General features: G+C 43.0%; 2 protein-coding genes across 10 annotated transcripts; one reads left to right on the top strand and one right to left on the bottom strand.

Moving 5' to 3' along the window:
* Positions 1 to 1,575: 1,575 nt before the first annotated feature.
* On the bottom strand, positions 1,576 to 8,409 carry LOC118100206. 2 transcript variants are annotated; one of them, XM_035145043.2, is made up of 6 exons: positions 6,917 to 8,409; positions 6,665 to 6,764; positions 4,105 to 4,798; positions 3,814 to 3,907; positions 2,780 to 2,966; positions 1,576 to 2,567 (listed from the first exon to the last, which is right to left on the bottom strand). In XM_035145043.2, the coding sequence occupies exons 1-6, from the start codon at positions 6,939 to 6,941 to the stop codon at positions 2,549 to 2,551; spliced, it is 1,119 nt and encodes a 372-aa protein (XP_035000934.2). In that variant the 5' UTR covers positions 6,942 to 8,409; the 3' UTR covers positions 1,576 to 2,548. The 2 variants fall into 2 exon arrangements, with proteins under 2 accessions (XP_035000934.2, XP_047194203.1); XM_047338247.1 differs by having other exon boundaries at positions 2,764 to 2,966.
* Positions 8,410 to 9,357: 948 nt separating this feature from the next.
* On the top strand, positions 9,358 to 19,254 carry LOC118100207 (parvalbumin, thymic). Of its 8 annotated transcripts, none has more exons than XM_035145046.2 (6): positions 13,696 to 13,816; positions 15,375 to 15,834; positions 17,730 to 17,844; positions 18,014 to 18,146; positions 18,266 to 18,375; positions 18,983 to 19,254. In XM_035145046.2, exons 3-6 carry the CDS (start codon positions 17,784 to 17,786, stop codon positions 19,009 to 19,011), a joined length of 333 nt encoding a protein of 110 aa, XP_035000937.1. In that variant the 5' UTR covers positions 13,696 to 13,816; positions 15,375 to 15,834; positions 17,730 to 17,783; the 3' UTR covers positions 19,012 to 19,254. The 8 variants fall into 8 exon arrangements, with proteins under 8 accessions (XP_035000940.1, XP_035000941.1, XP_035000942.1 ...); XM_035145047.2 differs by having other exon boundaries at positions 13,721 to 13,816; positions 15,497 to 15,834; XM_035145049.2 differs by lacking the exons at positions 13,696 to 13,816; positions 15,375 to 15,834 and adding an exon at positions 9,358 to 9,453.
* The last annotated feature ends 939 nt before the right edge of the window (positions 19,255 to 20,193 follow it).

Genomic DNA, 20,193 nt, shown 5'->3' on the forward strand with positions numbered 1-20,193 from the left:
CAATGAGAGAAGATAATGTCATAATAGTAATGTTATTGATATAAACGGCTGGACACCATACCACTAATGCCAAACCTATTAACTAAGAATGAGAGGCATAGTTAACCTTTTTTAAATAATTACCCTCACACCTCTTGCCCTCCCACTTAGTCTGTTCGACCTGGGGCCCTGAAAACAACTGTTGGCAATTGGGATTATTGCCCTTTTCACTGTGACAGGCAGGGGAGTCCAGAGGGAGGTCATGTTCAGGATGAATTTTCCATAGCACAGTTTCTTCAAGCTTTCTTAACTCTCTATGGAGCAGTTTTACAAATGTTTATTCCTCTTTTATATTATACAGAAAAGACATTTACGTTAATATTATGGTTAAACTCCTCATGCCAAGGTTTCCCCTCAGCCTTGCCCTTTTTGCTCTTGCAGTGAAGTCTCTGGCCGAGGCTGTTAGGCATAACTCAGCAATATGGGGGGGTGAAGGCTGAACCCATCAAACAAAATCTCTCTTTATGCAGACGATGTCTTGCTCTATGTATCAGATCCCATGTGTCCAACAGTTTGCTGGTCATTTCCATTTTGCCAGCTTTTGTCTACCAGGACATTCAGATTACTCCTTTGTTTCATCAGATGTTTAAGGCCAACTTTAATCGCCACTATAAAGAAAGAACCCACACGGATGGTTTCTGCTCAGCATGAATACCCTGTACCCAGTTTACTGCACCACAACAGATGATCTCTTTGTTTATTTGTTTGGTTGGACCTGGAAATGTCACTGAGCTCTGGTTCCCTGCTGGACCGTTTGTCCTGTAGGCGTGTCCCAAACTTTAAAGGTGTCATTAAGTACACAAGGTCACATTTAACCTCCCCACTGATTCCAATTCATGTTGACCCTGGTTTCCTGCAGGGTATGATAGATAGTGCGCCTCTTGAATTTCCCAGGAGATAAAGTAGCTGAGTAATTTCAATGCCTTGAAGCCAAACTGGTGTTTTGTAATTTAGGGTGTTGCACAGACATGGTAAACTGAACTTAGTGTAAACATTGATGAGCATACATGGGCTGTGCTATGGGACTATATCACCATAGATGATATCTGTGTAACAAGGCTTGAATGGTGCAGTTAAAAATCCTGCACAGTCCTCATCTTGACCAACAAAATGAACCCCCAACCTTTATGCTTGTCCATAAAATATAAAAATTCAGCAGAGACCCACACTCATTTGGTCTGATAGTATCCTGAAAGTGTTCCTTAATTAATTCAATCTTTTCCATAGCTGAATTTAAAGGTGGAATAAGCAACTCTTGAAGAAAGGTGATATTTGAAAACTGGGTGTGTTGCCACTTGCTGTTGGGGTTGTTTTTACAAAACTACACCGACAGAAGAGAAGACCATAGGTTTGTGGCCTAGCAAAGCATAGCATAGCAAAGCATAGCATAGCATAGCATAGCATAGCATAGCAGTGTTTTTAGCTCTCAGCATTTTGAGTCATCTATAGGCATTTGCAGCTTTGTAAAACTTGCTAGAATAAAAAGATACATCAGAAAAGTCTTAGGCAATAATAAAAACAAACTTAATGGTCACCCAAAGTTAAAAGCTTTTATTGAATGGAGTCACATGAAGAACACCAGAGTCATTTGGCCTTTACATTGACAGTGATGTTAAAATATCATGTAGGTTTAACAACAATAACACTTTACACGTGTGTTTCTCCCAGCTCTGAGAAAATAAACACTTTTAGCTTATGTGTCCTTGAGCTTTGTGTGTGTGAGTGTGAGTGTGAGTGTGTGCGTTTGTGTGTGTGTGTGTTTGTGAAGACTGGTCCTGCCAGCTTTCCCCTGCTCCTCAGGTACACTGTATCTAATCAACCAAACCCCGCTGATGCCGGCACTCTGTGGAAACATTATCTTTTACTTTGAGTTTGTTCAGTTTCTGCCTCCTTTGGCCCCTAAGGCTCACACTGTTTATTCAGCCACAGCCTCTGATAAATTCTGGGCTGAATACACTTCAGTAATGAGGCAGGCAAACAGGGCCTCCACACGCATGCTCTGTTTGAGCAAAACAAACTGTAGAAACAACATCCCAACAAGATAAACCGGGAATTTCTAGAATCCAACCCATTTAAACGTAGAATTGGGTTTCAGACACGTTAAAACTATGACTCATTAAAAGTTGGAAGTGACATTATAGATGTCTCTGTTTCACCGCTCAGGTCCAAGGACGCAACCTGGCATAAAAAGCAGCTTCCAAAGAGGTCTGCAGCTGGAAAGGTACCAGCGCTGTTATGCAACCCGCTGTTTTTTTCACATCATCAAGCCAGTGGTTGTGTCAACTGTTCAAGCTGAATGCACTGTCACACAGTCCTGCAGCGCTGTGATGTCATGAACAGCAGGTGCTTTGAATCCATTTGGGGCCGAGAGAGAGAGAATGAAAGAGGAAAAAAAGAGGAAAAAAGCCATTACAATCCCTGACTCATCGTAAAAGAGGAGGGAGGTGGGGGTAGATGAGTCGGAAGAGGTGAAGAGGACGTAGATCTGGACGATTAGTCAGTTTTTCCATTAGACCAAGGCTGGCCGTCTGAAAGAAAAACAAGCGTGGATGTCACATTGGGCCATGGTGACAGTGAGATGGCCTTTGGCTGAAGGCAGCCAGCGTGATAGAAAGGCTGTGTTTGACTGCCACTGTGTCATAGACATCAGCACCTGTAGCTCAGTGTGTGTGTGTGTGTCTGTGTGTGTGTGTGTGTGTATGTGTGTGTGTGTGTGTTTGTCACCGGCTGTTTATCTCACAGCTCGAGGTCTGACTCAGCGACATGGGTGAGGAAGAGGCAGGTTTGAGACGGGAGGTAACGCTCCGGCCTGGACGCAGCAGTCCAGCTCGGTGTTGACAGGGAAAGGGTGGAGTGCAGAGAGCGACTGACGCGCTGGAGGTGCCAGCTCCACTCCAGAGCTGAGAAGTCGTCTTCCCACTCCAAGCCTGCAGGCAAAACCAACCACACACACAATTAGTGAATGAACTGCCAACAGCCCACAGCATCTGGGTTTTAGCAGGATTTTCAAACAGTGAAGTCAAACAGAAAAGTTAAAGTAACACACCCAGATCTTGTTACACAGTCAAGGGCCTTTCTAAAATAGATAACCTAACAGTGACATGTGAAAAAGTATATGTATTTGCTGGATATAAGTTTTAATGTCAAAATATTGTCTCTCCTATCAATTAATTAAAAATTAAGATTTTTTTTTAATATTTCCCAACATTTTTCAACATTCAATCCTTTAAAATTGTAATTTTTATGACATTTTATGCTTCTTTTTTTTATCATATGCACATTTCAGTAGAATATACCAGTCCAAACTGCATGCATGAACAAAATCAAAGTTACGTATATGGAATACTTTGGAAAACGCAAAGGGGGCAAGTGGTGGAAGTAGTATGTGTCAAATATCAAAGTAAATTGTATTGTTCATTGCAGAAAAATGGCCTCTTCTCTGTCAGTGTTATTTTATTTCAGTTGATAATCATTACATGTATGTGGTTTAACCTATAACAATTCCTTAAATTGTATGAGATTACCATGTTTTTTTCATAAAATCTGAATCTGTAACGTAACTTCAAAAGTGTAATTCATTTGGTAGAATAAAAAGGGAAATATTTCACCATGAAACAATGTCAAACGAAAATGATCTCTTTATGGTACCAATTAAGTGCAGTATTTGATTTAATGTGTTTTCTACCATTGATAAAGAGTCTCCAGTAATGTTGATTGTGCATAATTTATCAGTTAAGGGAAACAATCGTGTCAAACACTTGGAATGGTTTGTACCGCAGTCGTCTAATGTGACATCTGGCAGGTTGAAGGTACTGGTGTTTGGCAGAGATGTGCAGGGCTCAGGGTGCAGCTCCATGGTGGGACCCTCCTGAGAAGAGCAACAGTGGGTAATAACTAACACTGACCTCTTAAAGCCCCAGAAAATGTTTGAAAGTAATTCTCTAAAACAATAAATATTCATTACAAAATCAGTGATAAAGTTGACTAAGAAAATTAGCTACATGAGTTACAATAAAGCTCAAACCCATCCAAGCCACAGTAGTCATGTCAACTGGAGATCGGTACCTGATCAAACAGGAAGACCGTGACGTCATCATCAAAGGACACACTCCTCCTCAGTTTCCTGTCCCTTTCGGATGACTCTCCTGGACGCTTGTAGTTTTGATAGGATTTTAAAAGACTTTTACGGGTGCGTATATTAAGATTCTCCCCATGAAACACTTCACTGTGATCCTCTTCTGAGTTATTGTTGAGATCAGAGGGCAAATGGGCATTTTTTAAATGACTTGACACATTTTTGTTATCACCACAACCAGTAGTTCCTATAATTGTCCTGCAATCTTGAGTGCTGCTTATGTCATTATAAAGCTGGAGGGGTATGTCCTCATCACAGATAATGATCAACCTATTTGGGTTATTCATTGTAAGAACATGAGGCTGGGTTGTTAAATTTACATTCCTTGTGATCGAAGTGAAAATGTCCCGAATATTTAAGATGAGTGTTTTCCATGAAGCCTCCTTTGGACACTCTGAGACAGAAGAAGTTAATGCTGAGTGCTGGAGAGGGTCCTCTAGAAGACAACAGCGCTGAGGAGAGAGAGGGAAGGATGATGACCATGGCCTTGATCTGCTTTCAATGTTCCTCCACAAGTCAAGGGCTGCTCTTCCTCGTTGGTCGGGGATACACGTGGTCGGCTGCCGCTTCTCATCAACCAGCGCCACCTGACCTGAAGATATCCAGAACTGGAGGTCTTTATTCCTGGGCGAGAGATTCACAATCAGTTGCATATAATTAGGTTCAGTTCATCATCTTGTGATGAACAGGTGAAGGAAATCAAACTGTTTCAGATTTTTCTTCTCTGGTCCTATCTATGTGGCCAAGTTAACCATAAGAACATAACATAAACGAAACATAAAGATGGATGACGTGTCTCCAATTTCTTCCACTCTCCAGAAATGAAGCCAAAATATCCCAGACACCAACGCTGCCATCTTGGGACAATGAGACCTGCCTTCTCTGTGCAGTAGCATTTGTGGGATGGAGTCGCGGTATCAAGGTAACACCAATACAACCATGACGTCTCGCCCTGTTATTAGCATCAAATAAAATAAGAACTACCTAAAAGAGACAGAAATCATCTTTGAGAAAAACTTGACTTGAAGTGTACTTCTTTGCTTCATGTCCCGTCCACTAACATGGAGGAGGATGGGGGTTTACGACCTACACCGCAGCCACCTGGGGCAATCAAGATGCTTAGGCTTCACTTTTGGGGAGCTGTCATGTCGTCCATACTTATAGAGTCTATAATCTGGCAGCGTACTCTTTCAATGTTAGCTAGAGGGCTAATATTTAGCCTGGTTAGCCTTGTGATCATAGCCACCACATACAGTAAGTAATAGTTTCAGTCATGTGTGAGTGAGATCATCTGCCAGTATTATCATGGTGTGAGTTCCCAGTTTTAAAGGAGCACTTCCAAATACTAACTGCTCAATTATAGTTGCCATAGCAGTGGAATATACCAATACAACTAGACAATTAGTCAATTGTTTAGTGGAATATACCACTCTTATAACATATTGTCAATGTTTTTAATCAACCGGGCAGGACAAGCTGGTGACGCAATAGGAAGACCAGACCGTCTCATTTTGGTTTGGCCGACGCGGTTTAAGGGGCCGTTGGAGGATACAACCAACGTCAGCTGCGTTGACCGGGTCCTCAGAAGGATACAGCTTCTGAATTGAGACGCAGTTTATATTTAGCCAATACAAGCTTTGCTAAATATTATACCCATAGTGGCTACATGCTTGATATGAGAGTTAAATGCTTGGCCCATGGGAACTTGATTGATGACGGTGTGTTGTCTGGAACAGAGACTGCACCTGCGACCTTTGGGTTATGGTGTCTGTAACATGGAGCTACCCTTTCAACCCAATTAAGCAAACACAAAGTTGGGGCACGTTGACCTAATAGGATATGTAGGCATTGGTCAAAGATGATTTCCTCTTACATGGGAACATAATTCCATTTCCAAGTCCCCCTTTAATCCACCAGATCTTTTCAGAGGTCAGCTGCAGTGCACAGACAGCCCTTCACAGTCTGTTAACAACAGGATGTACTGAAACTGATTTGTCGACAAAACAGGACACACACACACACACACACACACAAACGCACGCTTGCACACAAACACATACATTATTTGGCCTCTCACTCCTGAGCTTGAATAAATATCGGGGCTCATCCATCTGTGGAGACAAAGACGCAATAGGAAACTTTCACCGCTCTGCAGTAACCAAGCAACTGTGACTCAGGAAAGGAAGAGAGGGGCTGACTCACAGCAGCAGTGACGTAAAGGATGTAACAGGACACACACACACACACACACAGACACACCACTGTACGGTCTCACACACTCATGTAAACACACACACACATGCAGTAGGCCATAAAGCCTGTAATCTGCCCTATTTAAGGTAAATTAACACCTAACTGTGTAACAGGTGGAGGGACTCAGGGGAGGACAGACTACAAGACCACACGTTCAGAGAGAGTGACACAAACACAACAAACCTTCAGTGTGTCCACAAGGTCACACAATCACATTAACCCAAATCAAAATTATACCGTTTCGTCCTTCCTTTGTCTCTGCATCTCTTTCTGTGAAGCCAGTTCACACCATCCAGTGAAACCACCAGAGCAACTCCACCCCTGGAGGGTTCTAACTCTGTAGAAACAAAGAGAAGAACATGGTCAAAAACCCATATGCGCTGCCTCGAAATGTTGCTGCATCATGATGCTGCAAAATGTGTTGCAACGCGCTTAATCGCCCTGCATCTGCACCATGCATGCATGACACCGGCACATTTCTCCTCCTACCTTGCACTCTGTGAGCCCCACTCATTCCCCCCGTGGCTTTTAACTGCACGACAGAAAGCTCAGCGAGGGCACCGGGAGAGACACAAGCTGAACCTATGGACGTAAAGAGAGGAGACGGAGGGATGCACAGAGAAAGACAGAAGGAGGTTGGGGGGGGATCTGAAGGGCAGGGAGGGAAAGAATGCACGGCGAAATGAAATAAGGGGAGTATATAAATGGAGGTGAGGAGAGATGAAAGAGGAGTGAAGGAGGGTGAGGGTGAAAGGAAGAGATGTGAGGACGCAGAAAGGACAAAGAGCGCACACGTGCAGCACAATCCCTGGAGGCTGCTGGACTTTCTGCAGCAGCAGAGTGAGAGACGCAGATCAATAACTTATCTGGTCTAATGTAACACAGCGGTCCTTCTGACACAGAGTAACTGCTACAATGTGGACGCCACTGTCACACATAGGTAACTGTTACTGCACAATAATCTTGATAATTTTACCAAATATAGAGAGAATATGTTTATCACGGAACCAGACCACCTTTTAAAGGTTCAGTGTGTAGAATATAGTGACATCTGGTGGTGAAGTTGCATGTTGCAGCTGAATAGCCCTCACCCTCCCCTTCCAAACATGAAAGAGAACCTGTGGTAGCCTTCAGTTGTCATAAAAACTCAAAAGGTGTTTAGTTTGTCCAGTCTGGGCTACTGTTTGGTCCCTCTCTCAACACCTGTAGAAAATAACTGAGGGCCCCTGGCACCTCAGCTACATTAGGTTAAAAATCTTGGTGTTATTTTTGACCTGGTTCTGAAATTTGACAAACACATTAAATCAATTTTAAAAAGTTATTTACAACCAAGAAATGTCGCCAAAACTGAAACACCTCCTCCACCTGTATTTACATCACTGGTAAAGTTCAGGTTTGAGTTTTAGGTCCTTTTATTTGTTTTTAAAACAAAAAGATCTCTGCCCCATATTCACTCCTTGATCTCTCAAATCCTTATATCAGTTGCTCCATGGCTGTTCCCTGGTCGAGGTTAAGGTGTAATAAAAGTGATCGTATGTTTGCAGTAGCTGACCCGAAGCTTTGGAATCATCCACCTTTTTTCCATTGATTGTTGCCCTTCTGTCGAAGTGAGGACCTGAGGACCCTTGTGTTCTCTCATGGCTTTTAGGTGTCCTTAAGTTGTTTTTATTCACATCATAGCAATTCAAATGAATTAAACTTAATTTAATTGTATTTTACTATACTATATTTTATGTTTCACATTCCGTCTTCCACGATTGTGCAGAATATTTGTCAACTGCCGGAGTTTTTCTGAATTAACTTGACCTGACTAGTGTCCAAACTGAAATGTTTGAAACGTAATTTTTTTTCTTTTTATTTTACTTGTGTATATATATATATATATTTGCTCATGATCTCACCACTTGCAAAGGTGAACATTAGCTCTCTCTAGAGGTGGCAAGCAGAATAGCAGGTTGTGGCAGCACTGCAGCAGCAGTGCTCTTCGGCTTGTTCTGTGAAAAAGAAACAACTCATCTGGTAATTAGTCTTTTTACATTTGGCTAAGAAACATCAGAGTGCCACTGATGCTATTATAATGTTTGCAGATGGAAATAAAAATACAACACTACTACTTCTAAAAATATCTCCACTACTATTACTGTCCTACTGCTGCTGTACATGTTCGTCCATTCCTGCTGCTGCTGTCATGTGTACACTGACACCATTTATTCATCATCATTACTGCATGATTGTCACCTAACGTCTGACCAGTATTATGGGAATTCCTGCTGGTACAGTCCTCCCCCCTGGCAACAAAATCACTGATGCTGGAGTTCTGCTTTACACACCCGGGCAGCATCATGATGTTGTTCCCAGGAGGCGACAATTTCACCATTCAGTCCATCTCTGCTTCCAGTGAGAGTGGATAGGAGCGGAAGGAGGTGAAGTGGTGAGGATAGAGATGTAAGAAAAGAGACACAGAGATGGACAGATGGTGTTTAAATCCAGAATTCCTGCCTTCATTTAGCTTTTTCTCCACTTCTCCCTCCCCCTCTCTTCGCTCCCATTCAATCGTCCTCTGCTGGGTCGTGTCACCCAGCAACCTGCACCTATCGACCCATATTGGGTCAGCAGGGGCACCCTGACCCCTGACTGCTTGTAGTACAGTGTTGTTGTGTAGTCAACAGTTTTTTTCACTGTACGTGGCAATACACGCAAGGATGTGATACAGCCGCCGAACTGAAAGCTTTCTCGCTGGAACAAAATGTGCGCTGTTCCGGCCTATTTCCCATTCTATTTTCACATTGGAGTTATGATTGATGCGTCCCCGGCTGAGATTCTCATAATCTGATATCTTAACAACTTGTGTATCTAAATGTCAAATGTATGAGGGCTACATCTCAGGTTTCAGGCCCTCAGACTGACTGGGAAGAAGCTGAGAAAGACTAATCAGTTGTGTTTTATTATCTGATGTAGTTTAGTAAAACAAGGTAAAGCACGGGCTATATTTTCTCCGTTCGTCTGCAGTGCGTCTTTAGCCAAAGGTATGTTGAAATCGACCGCCAATTTCTCATCATGGCAACAGAGAAATGGCTCGGCTCCGTAATTCCCTGCGGCCTTCTGGGAAACCTGACCTCGGGCACTAGCAGGTGAACTAGTAACAAGAATGTGTCTGTTGGGCTATAGAAGGTGAGAACAAGCCGTAGCGCTGAGGCGACACTTCAAATTAATTGGTCGGGGGCCTGCTGTATCTCACTGCTTCGATTGACTGGTAACGTGCACGCTATATGCCAAAAGAACTGTACAACTATCCTTTTACACTGTAGGCGCAGAATGCTCATATCCAGCCGGCAGACGCCAAGTGACACCTAACAATCTGTGAGAGGGGGGTAATTGGAGCTCATTGGGCTTATTCTGAGCATGTCGGATACACCATGCTCAATGCTTGGAGATGAGCATGTGGGGATCCTGTCTCCAAAGTCACTGTCCCAGGCCAGGGGAATGGGCCACAGCAAAGCACTATGGGTAATCTGGGGGAAAAGAAGCATCCAGTCAAGACGCTTGTAGCACTGTTTACAGCCTTTATTTGGACACGGCAGGGTCTCGCTGCTGCAGGGGAGAGTGGCTTGGCAAGGGGGGAGGTAAAAGTGACACTAGAATAACAACATGCAGAGCTGCAAATATGTCACTGATATGTACACATTTGTTCAAAGTGTGTGGCTTCTGCAGCAATAAAAATAATGTGCTCTATCGTTAACGTGTAACAGAAGCTGGGGGACTTTGTTTGCGGCTTTGGAAATTACAATGACACGAGCCAGGGTGCACTGGAGCTCTGCATGTGGTGATGAAATGAACGACTAACTTGTTACAGATCAGCAACACAACAGCGAGCCGCGCCATGAAGTCCCTTTGAAAGGGAGAGAAGACTTTTCTCTCTGGCGGGAGATTATAGGGTCTTAAAAGTGTTTGCTGACAGAGTGTCTTTAATATGATGACAGAAAGGCGTAATCCATCTCAGATCAGTAGCTGAGTATTTATGAGCCTCTGTTGACAGCAGCATACACCTGCTCTTCCCCAGTCCAGACCTGGGAACAGTGCCTGCCTGAATTGGCACCGCTGCTGCAAAGGGTGCTGCCATATTAAGAGAATTGTGTGTGTGTGTGTGTGTGTGTGTGTTTGCAACCATAAGGACACAGGAGGAGTCTTGTTCATAAGAAATATGCACACTTAAAAGCTTATACGTTGCATTAATTTATATTATCAATCGTAACATTTTGAACACTTTATTTCAATATTTCACTTAAAACAACCTCCAGAATGTAAAGGAAAAACATTTATTCGAGAAAAACTCTCTAAATTCCAAAGTTCAGTATGCTTAGAGTTAACTGTATTGATGTAGAATGCACAGCAAGTTACAATACACAATAATATATTAAATCTAAGATGTGAAACCAGCAAAATATCTGAATAAATGCCTGCACCCCAAAAGGTATCTATTTACACTGTTGCTAAGGGTTGGTGGACCTAAGTATGGATGGATCTGTCATCTCTGGGACAAATTACTCGTTTTGCTCTATCTCCATGTTCTTGTTCTGCGAGTTAAAACCTTCTCTACAACGTGTCATTGCAGCTGCTTACCACTGGAGGGCAGCAGAGTGAAGGGTTTCGCCTCAGCATGGCTAACGCGGCTGAGGATTTCACACACAATCACACACGGTGATCCTTGTTAGAACGCAAAGGCATAACTGTAACTGTGATAAATGAAGTAACATTAAACGTATTACAATTATCTGTTTCTTTTCTCTCTGAAAGCAGCTGCAACAGTTGTGAGCATGCATCAAAGGCAAGAAAATGGCTTTTATCCCTAAACTCCCACTATATCAGTCTGGTATTGAAGACAAGGGAAAAGAGAAGTACAGCAGTGGGTGGCAGTAATGTACCTTGATGATGGTTGCCATATGCCAATAAACTGAATATAGAAGACGACGAAGACGAAGAAGAAGAAGCAGTGGTGAGAGGCCTGTGCCTGTCCGTCACTTAATGTATTTAAAGGACATTTAAAGAATGAGCAGTGGGTGCAAACACTTACCTCACCCCGTCCTGCAATCAAACCACAGCTGACAGAGAGGTTAAGCAGGGAAATCAAAAAAGACATTTCAGCAGTAACGTAAAGTTAACACACACACACAGAGACACATAAAATTGAGGAGGAATTCACTTGAAATGTCAGGACTGCTTGCAGGCAATAGACTCGAGGGGGGGGGGAGTGTGACTGTGACCTCTGACCTGTACGAACGCGCTCACATCGGCTCTCACACACACTGGTGCATGCACGGGCTGAGACAGCTGTGGGTCTCCTCGACTGGTTTAGGGTGTTTATGGAGGCGCTGAGATTGAGGGCTCGTTGACAGAGCTCTCACTTACACACACACACACACACACACACACACACACACACACACACACACACACACACACACACACACACACACACACACACACACACAACCCATATCAGATAAGAGCAGATCAGTTTCAGCGTATAATCTTCCATGTGATGAGGTTGACAGTGGCCTGTGGCAGTGAAATATATACATTTATTTTTATTTGGGAATCAAGCACTGCCCAGGGGTACTGTATATCACACTGCCTCATACTGCAGGAACGTGAAACAAGAGACTGTTCTTCCATTTCAAATCCTTGTGTTTTTTTACTTGGACTCTTATAAAGAGTCTATGCAAGTAAGGAAATACATCCCAAAAATGTATAAATACAGCCACAGCCTTTCTCCGTGACACCACTATCTTTGCTGCCCACTCCCACCCTCCCCTCCTCAGAAAGGACAGAGGGAGTCCCTGACTTCCCACCCCTCAAACCCATAACCCTCCTCCCCCTGCTCCATCTCGGTACAAATCCCTCACTTGCAGCTTAAGCTGGCTGGTATTCATCTGTCCCCGATCCAGTTGCACAGCAGCAACCAGATTTAAGTCAAAAATGTAATGAGTCAGGTTTGTCCCTTAGTTACGGAGCAAACAGATGAGAAATAGAGCGGCCAGGGGACCCGGGGCATGGAAACGGCTCGATCGCAGTGTATTTAACAAGCATCTCATCTTTGCAGTTAATCTCGCAGGATGAGGAGGATCAACTTTCCTCCAGGCTCTCACACACCACAGCAGCAGATCGTTGCTGTTGTCCACTTAAAGCTGCATCGTAAAAGCACTTATATTATTGAAAATGTGTTTTCCTGACATTTGCAGCATTATAGTTTTTTTGCCAAATTAATTAACAGAAATTCGCAAGATTCAAAACCACTCACATAATTTATGCTAAATATCAAGCTGCCACCAATGGTAGGCTAATGTAGCTTAGCATAAGGACATGAAAACGTGATGTTTTATGGATAGTTTCTTGGCCATATTTCTCTTGTGTCTGCTTGTGTCAGCTAGGCTAACTATTTCCCCTGATTTCCCCTGTTTACTGTCTTAATGCTAAGCTGTTTTGGCTAGCAGTTAAGTAGATGAAACTTTGTTTTCAGATACTTATTAAGAGCCAAAAGTTAGTGGCTAACACGTCTAAGTTTTTTCCATAAGATGGATCTGCACTTCCTCCAACTATCCAGAAATGAAGTATATCCTTCAATATCCTGGATCGGAACGCTGCCATGGACGACATGACTGCTCACCAAAACTGAAGCCAAAGTGGCCCTTAGGGCCACCTGGTGGCTGGCTGCAGTATAGGTCATAAACCCGGCCTCCTCTATGTAAGCAGATTGGACATGGATCAAACTGAAAAGTCAAAATACACATCAAAGAAGTTTGGTTACTGATATATCATTTTAGGTATTTGGGTTTATCACACTGGAATACGTTCAAGTGTTTGGTTTTAATTAGTTATTTGATGCATTGAAAACAGGGTGAAACATCATAATTGACAGCCGAGATGGACTTCGTCGTCCATCTTTATGTACAGTCTATGAACCCAGCGAATATAACTTTCTCTCTGGGACATAGTTGCTCAAGTGTTCAGTGTGATCACAGTACAGTTGAAGTTTCTATGAGGGGGAAATTTCTGATTTCTCAAGTTTTGTCTTGATAGTTTTAGTGCCGAAATCCAGCAGAGCAGGAAAAACAGTGACTATCACACAGAAACACATGGGTGCACTGACACAATGAGTGCAACCATGTGTTTAGGCTTCACGGGTGCCAGTACAGAAGAGTGAGAAAAAACTCTTGGCAAAGACCATGGGTAGGTGGTGGGTGGAGCTTAAGGTGTGTGCTGGACAGGGTGTCTTGGCTGAATTTGAGACACTGGCATGTCCACACCACAGCCAGGCAGATAGAAATAGAAGAAGCAGTAACTGGAGAGAGGAGGAGCAGCCATCTTCCTCGGGCTTCATGCATGAACAGGGTCTGTCTTCTCCCTCTGTTTGTCTGTGTGTGTGTGTGTGTGTGTGTGTGTGTGTTGGCCTGAGAAGCCGAACATGTCAGACATTACAGAGGGACTTAAAGGTTTAGTTTAGCATGCGACAGGACATTAAGTCGAACCTGCCAATAATGATTTGTCCGAATTAAAAGGGCTGCCATTGTAAAGCGTCTAAACACAGAGTGACTGCCTGAAATCTGACACGCGCTGCTCTAGACATATCATACATTATTCTGTCAACACAGGGAAGGTTAAAGGTCAATGTAAGAAAATCAGACAGGATAAGGGTGTTCTCATATATGGCCCATTCAAAGACAAGTTTGTGAAGATCTAGCTGTTTGAGAACATTTCTCATCCTCAGTAGAGTGCAACTCACAATTTATCATCAACACACAGTTCCAAAAGATTAACTGCAAAGTTTTGGAAAAGAAGACAACTTTTGTTGTTGGATTAGGCAAATGCCAACAACTCTGACATATATGCAGAAGAGGAAATAGGAAGAAAAGAAAAGAAAGTATGGGGACCATATACTGCTTTTGTGAAATGAATGAATCTGTCAAATGATGAAGAGGAAAAAAATTTAATTTGAAGGTTAATGCCCGAGTCTGTGTGTGTACAAAAGACGGCTGGAAAACTGAGAGGCTGTTCAATGTGATGTTTGTTTTTCTGCGCCTCAATTCTTGTGTTGTTTTGCACACATGTAGATGTAAAAAACCACAAGTCTGCCTGTAAGGAATGATAAAACTTTGCTGGATACAGACGGTGTTCTACAATGAAACTTGTGTGTCCCAACTCTAAAACCCATCAATATGTATGGTTGTTTATTACTACTAATAAATAATTATGAATTAATGATAAAATCGTAACTGATACCACAGGGAAAAAATTACCCTGTTAGCCAAATCTTAGATAAATCACACAAAATGTGTGGATGCATCTGTCAAAGTCTCCTCCAGATAAGATCAACATTTCATAGATACACAGATAAAACAAGAATGTGTGCAGTGCAAACAGAATACAAAATGCCCTTTAATTTGAGTAAAGTGCAACCTACCATCTGTTTGGGTCAAACTTACCTCTGCCGGTTTCCATGTCATGTGCTGGCTCCATATTTCCCATCTCAAACTGAAGAATGAAATGGGAAAGTTTGTATTTCAACCAGGTGAAAGTGCAAAGATCCAGATCCAGGTCCAAAGTCCAAAAACTGATTTGTTATACTCACAAAATGCAGGATTTATCTTCAGCTTGACCCAGTCGCAGCATCAGGCCACTCCCTGGTAAGTTTGCTGACATGAGACAACACTTTTCTCAGGTGCAAGAGACCAAGAAAATGTTGAAGGTTTTCTATCTATGTTGATCTGCAGTAATCCTCCCTGTTCAGACTCGCCTAGAGCTGCTCGTGCCTGTGCAGAGAACCAACTCCCCCAAATCGCTACGTGCAAAACACTGTCACCTCATCCCCATCCATCTTTCTCTGTGTCTGTCTTTTCCTCCCTGTCCCCATCCCCCTCTTCCTCCTCTCATCCACTGCTCCATCACGCAGGAAGCCTGGTCTTCCTGAAAACAAGCGCCAGAGCGTGGAAAGGGACGAGGCAGAGGGGGGCGAGTACGTGAGGGGTAACAGAGGATGTTTTTGTCGTTCCTCTGCCTCTCTGGTTGCTGCAGGCCTCACTGTGGTCCATCCTGAGGAAGCCGGGCCCACGTCACTCTGGCCAGGCCTTGGGCCCACACGTGCTGCCTGGTGAGGCCGGTGTGACCCTCTCACTTGTGGGAGCTATAAAAAGGTCTATAAACTGAAACAGTGGAAAACACTGCTTTTCAAATGGCAACAGCAAGCAGGATAAAGTCAGCATGAAATCCAATGGACTGCAATTCAATTACACAAAGGGGACAGATGTGGTGTGGAGAGATAGTGTCAGCGGGCCAAACTGACCACACTCCGTTTCCTGTGTAATAGGCTGTAAACGGCCAAAGCACCTGCAAGTGTAAGAACTCCTCAGCAGGTGAGTCCCGTCGAGGAAAAAAGCATGGAACCAGAGGATGTTGACTTTGGCAGTGTTTTCTTTTTTTTAAATTTAACTTTTAAAAATAAAAAAAATGTTTGAAGAGTTTCAAATTTGACATTAAGTGTTTCCAATGTTTGGCATTTACCGCAGGACAGTCGAGTCGTTACTGATAAGCAATCAGGACAGTTTCCAAATGTCCAGGAGTCCAGGGGAGATTCCTCACGCTCAAAAAGTCTGGAGTAGTGTGGACAGCAGGTGTAAACGTATCAGCAGTGGTGCGTTTTAAAACAAAGACATAATGTACTAATCCAGTTACTAGTTTACTTACAATCACTGCTTTATACAAGGACACACAGAGAGAAGCTTAAAGATAATCAGAGAGTCAGAGCAAATGTATAAGCTTTATCATAAAAAATCAAAACGTGCTAGGGCTAAATAACAAAGAGGCTCCGACAGTGTTTGGCCGACAGGATGAGTGGAGAGCAGCGTTACTGTGCATGTTCTCACAGGGGATTTAAAGTGCCCCAAATGAATCAGCTCTCTGGTTGCCTGTTGGCATTTTCCTTATATGGAAAGTGACAGCGACGCTACAGAGAATATGGCGTTGTCGTGGGAATAGGCCTGGTCGAAGGTAAATGGGAAGACTAAGGGATGACCCTACTACCCATGCTAGAGCACCTATCAAGGTACACGCAATCCTCATTATGATGAACTCTGAATAACATAATAAGTGTGTGAGTGTGTTCGTGTGCGAGTGTGTCATCATATCCGCAGTATAGCATCTATTTAAATGAGCACACACCCTTGGGAGTTATTCAGAGTGCTGGATGTTTAGCTAGCAACAAACATTTTTTAAGTTTTAACGCTCTAAATCATTAACTCACTAGAACAGAAAAATCAATCAATCAATCAAATTTGATTATTATAGCCCATATTCACAAATCACAATTGGTCTCATAGGGCTTAATAAGATGCGACATCCTCTGTCCGTAACCCTCAACAAGAGTGAGGAAAAATTACCCAAAAAAACATATTAACAGGGGAAAAAATACGTAGAAACCTCAGAGAGAGCCACATGTGAGGAATCCTCTCCCTGGACGGACAGAAGTGCAACAGATGCTGCGTGTAACTGAACACATCAACAAAAGGTCCAGAGAAAACTAAACCTAGTCAAGATACACATAATCCTCATTGTGATGAACTCTGAATAACTTCAAAGTGTGTGAGTGTGTTTTTCATGATAAACCGACGGCGTAGCGTGTTTATTTTTTTTAAAATAAACACTCATACACTCATTTGAGAACAAAGGGCTTTAAATGCTAAATGTAGCTTGACTGTGAGTGGACACAGCTCCACGGAGCACAGCCTGAAAGTGACAGAGGCCATAATAACAGGATGTTTACAGCCTGCGGAAACACTGCCAGGGACGACCGCGGGCAGGCCACGACTGTGGCTGGAGACATTAGTGAAAAAGGATACGTGGGCCAGCCAGGGTCACTCCAGATGCACCAAATATAACCTCACTGGCTGCAATGCTGTCTACAGACACACGCAAACGTGACAGAGGTCAGTTTAAGTAGATTTAAATACAAAATAACCTCTGACCTGGATAAACTACTCTCTAAAAGTTGTGCAATGTCAAGGCACTCTGTCCTTCACACACACACACACACACACACACACACACACACACACACACACACACACACACACACACACACACACACACACACACACACACACACACACACACACACACACACTCACACACACTCACACAATGGCTCGAGTGGTCAGCTGCAGGTGACAGCAGACAGAAGGACACTGGTGGTTTCTGACACGGGGGGGTGAAGCCTATTAACCGCCACTATTTGTTTCTCTCTGACCATCAGTGGCCGCATATCACACCAGGCTGCAGCATCCACCGCATCAGACTCTGCACGATCATGGCCATAACCGACTTCCTAGCAGCTTCAGACATCACTTCAGCCATTTATGCTTGTAAAGGTGAGGAGATGTATTGGGTTGCACACTGACATATATTCCTCTTGCACCAGGATGTGAGGCCTTTGTTTCCACATTTCACTCTAAAAAGATACCTGATGAGGGATGCCGACTGTTCATAATTTTCAATTCACTGGATCTAATCAAGTTTTGTCTGTGCTTTCACTTTCAGCGAAGGATTCGTTTAGCCCGAAGATGTTTTTCAAAACAGTGGGTTTATCCAAGAAAAGTCCAGCTGATATCGAGAGGGTCTTCAAGATTTTGGACCAGGACAAAAGTGGCTTCATAGAACAGGATGAGTTACAGTTGAGTTTTATATAAATATCCTGTATTTGAATATGCACACGTCTTGTTCTTGCATTGTGTGTCTGCATGAGATGCATTATTTTATTTTTTTTATGTTCCCTCACTGTGGTGTCGCCAGACTGTTCCTGCAGAATTTCGCCAAAGGAGCGAGGCACCTGACCGTAGCCGAGACCAGAGCCTTCCTCCTGGAGGGGGACTCAGATGGAGACGGGAAGATCGGCTGGGAAGGTACGCAGGTCTGATGGGCACTTGGCTGTAGGTGTTGCATTGTGTTTTCTGTGTCAGGAGAAGGAAAAGGAGCCTACAGCGTTTTCTTCAGGCTGCGAGGTGGATGAGGTCAAAGAATAAGACACGTTCGTCATGCTGCTTGATATTTAAAGTTTGAAGCACTTCTCAAATGTATGGTCTGAGCTGAATTAGCTCATCAGATAAGTATTCACTCCCAATTTTTATTTAAAAAAGTTCCTTTATTTCACTCAGTGGTATGTTCTTCTGATTCGATTAAAAACATTTTTTTTATTAAAAAGTTAGGAATTGGGGGAAACGTAAACAACACAGATGAGAGATTAGAGTCTTCTTTTAAATGTACCTGTTAAGGGTGAATCGAAGGCCATACATTCATCTCCTGTCAACACTCTCATCCTTATGCTAGCTTTTCACTTTGTTGCCTGGCAACTGAAGTGGAGATACAACAATGGCCTCCTACAGTGTCACCGCCAGTAACACACCTCAGTATGTTGGTGGTTGTAGACGGATGCAGGAAGTTGGTTGTATCTTAATAGTTTGTATGAAAAGAAAAATGTCTAAAATCCAGTTTTTATTTTTTCTGTTGCAGAGTTTTCAGCACTGGTCAAGTCTTCATAAAGCCTGCACCATCTCTTCGGTGATTATGGTGATGATCTCAGGATGGACCTTTTTGAATTTTTTATTATCACATGGACTCATTCAGGGATCCTATGTTTTTAGAGCCATACAATGAAATATGTCATAGTTTAAATGAAAAACAATGTAATAAAGTGACTGAAACTGTAAAACACAAATGAAACCTCGCCTCTCTGCTATGTGTCTTTCCCTGCCAGAAGAGTTTACAAATAAATTTCATTCTCATCATTGAATATTAATCTGTTTCTTTCTCTATCTCTCGTGTTAATACTACTACTACTACTACTACTACTACTACTACTACTACTACTACTAAAAATAATAATGATAATAATAATAATAATAAATGTATTAATATAATGACGTTATATTGAGCACTGGAGTGGGAGAGGTCCAGCTGTTCCAGGCACTGTGGTTTCTCCAGGAGCAATAAGTAACATAGCAACCTAATGAAGTGTTTGTCATTCTGGCGACCTCGCTTACCTCACTAAGGTGTGAACTATGTGTTTACACTCTGACAACATGCACTCAACATTTAGCTCACTTTCTTCAAATACCTGAATAGAATAAAAACAACAGTTATAAGACTATTTTATGATTTATAGCCGTACAACTTCAATTGAGACTCAGCACCCAAATATAGAATTAGACAAGCTCACAGTGGATATAAATCTCTTTCATCACATTATAGGTTTCAATTAACTTCATATATCAAATGTTTATGCATCCCAGGCAAGTTGTTTAACCTGCTCTTGTGGTGAATGACATCAGTACAGTATTCGCTGGATCCGTGTTCCAGCTTTTTTGGCACCCTGGGTCCTAACCACCGAGCTGGCTAGGAATTATTCTCGGTGTGATTGCGATTGGCACAGACAGAGTTTTGGATCAGCCTGGCACAGACTGTTGGATCATGTCCAGCTCTGGCAGACAGGGATTGGGGTCGATAGGAGGACCAGGTGTCTGGGCAGAGCGTCAGCACTGCTGGCCCGGCCTGGGGAGGCTATGTACTTCCAATGACCGAGCTGGTGGGACGGGATAGAGTTTCCGGGGCCAGAACATTTACAGGACTTCTGTCTGTGAGGCACATTTATCTGCGATAAATTCTCTCAGATGGTCAGAGACTGCTCTGTTGGCCGGGGCAGAGGGACAGGGGGAATATGGGTC

Source organism: Hippoglossus stenolepis, chromosome 21, assembly GCF_022539355.2.
Source record: "Hippoglossus stenolepis isolate QCI-W04-F060 chromosome 21, HSTE1.2, whole genome shotgun sequence".
NCBI lineage: Eukaryota > Metazoa > Chordata > Actinopteri > Pleuronectiformes > Pleuronectidae > Hippoglossus > Hippoglossus stenolepis.

Excerpts from the sequence above, each read along its gene's own strand:
- LOC118100206 (XM_035145043.2), bottom strand. The coding sequence starts at position 6,941 with ATGAGTGGGGCTCACAGAGTGCAAG. Across the intron at positions 6,765-6,916 it reads TGGGGCTCACAGAGTGCAAG|AGTTAGAACCCTCCAGGGGT; the intron begins GTAGGAGGAGAA and ends TTGTTTCTACAG. Across the intron at positions 3,908-4,104 it reads CGGTCTTCCTGTTTGATCAG|GAGGGTCCCACCATGGAGCT; the intron begins GTACCGATCTCC and ends TGCTCTTCTCAG.
- LOC118100207 (XM_035145045.2), top strand. Across the intron at positions 18,147-18,265 it reads ATAGAACAGGATGAGTTACA|ACTGTTCCTGCAGAATTTCG; the intron begins GTTGAGTTTTAT and ends TGGTGTCGCCAG. Across the intron at positions 18,376-18,982 it reads CGGGAAGATCGGCTGGGAAG|AGTTTTCAGCACTGGTCAAG; the intron begins GTACGCAGGTCT and ends TTTCTGTTGCAG.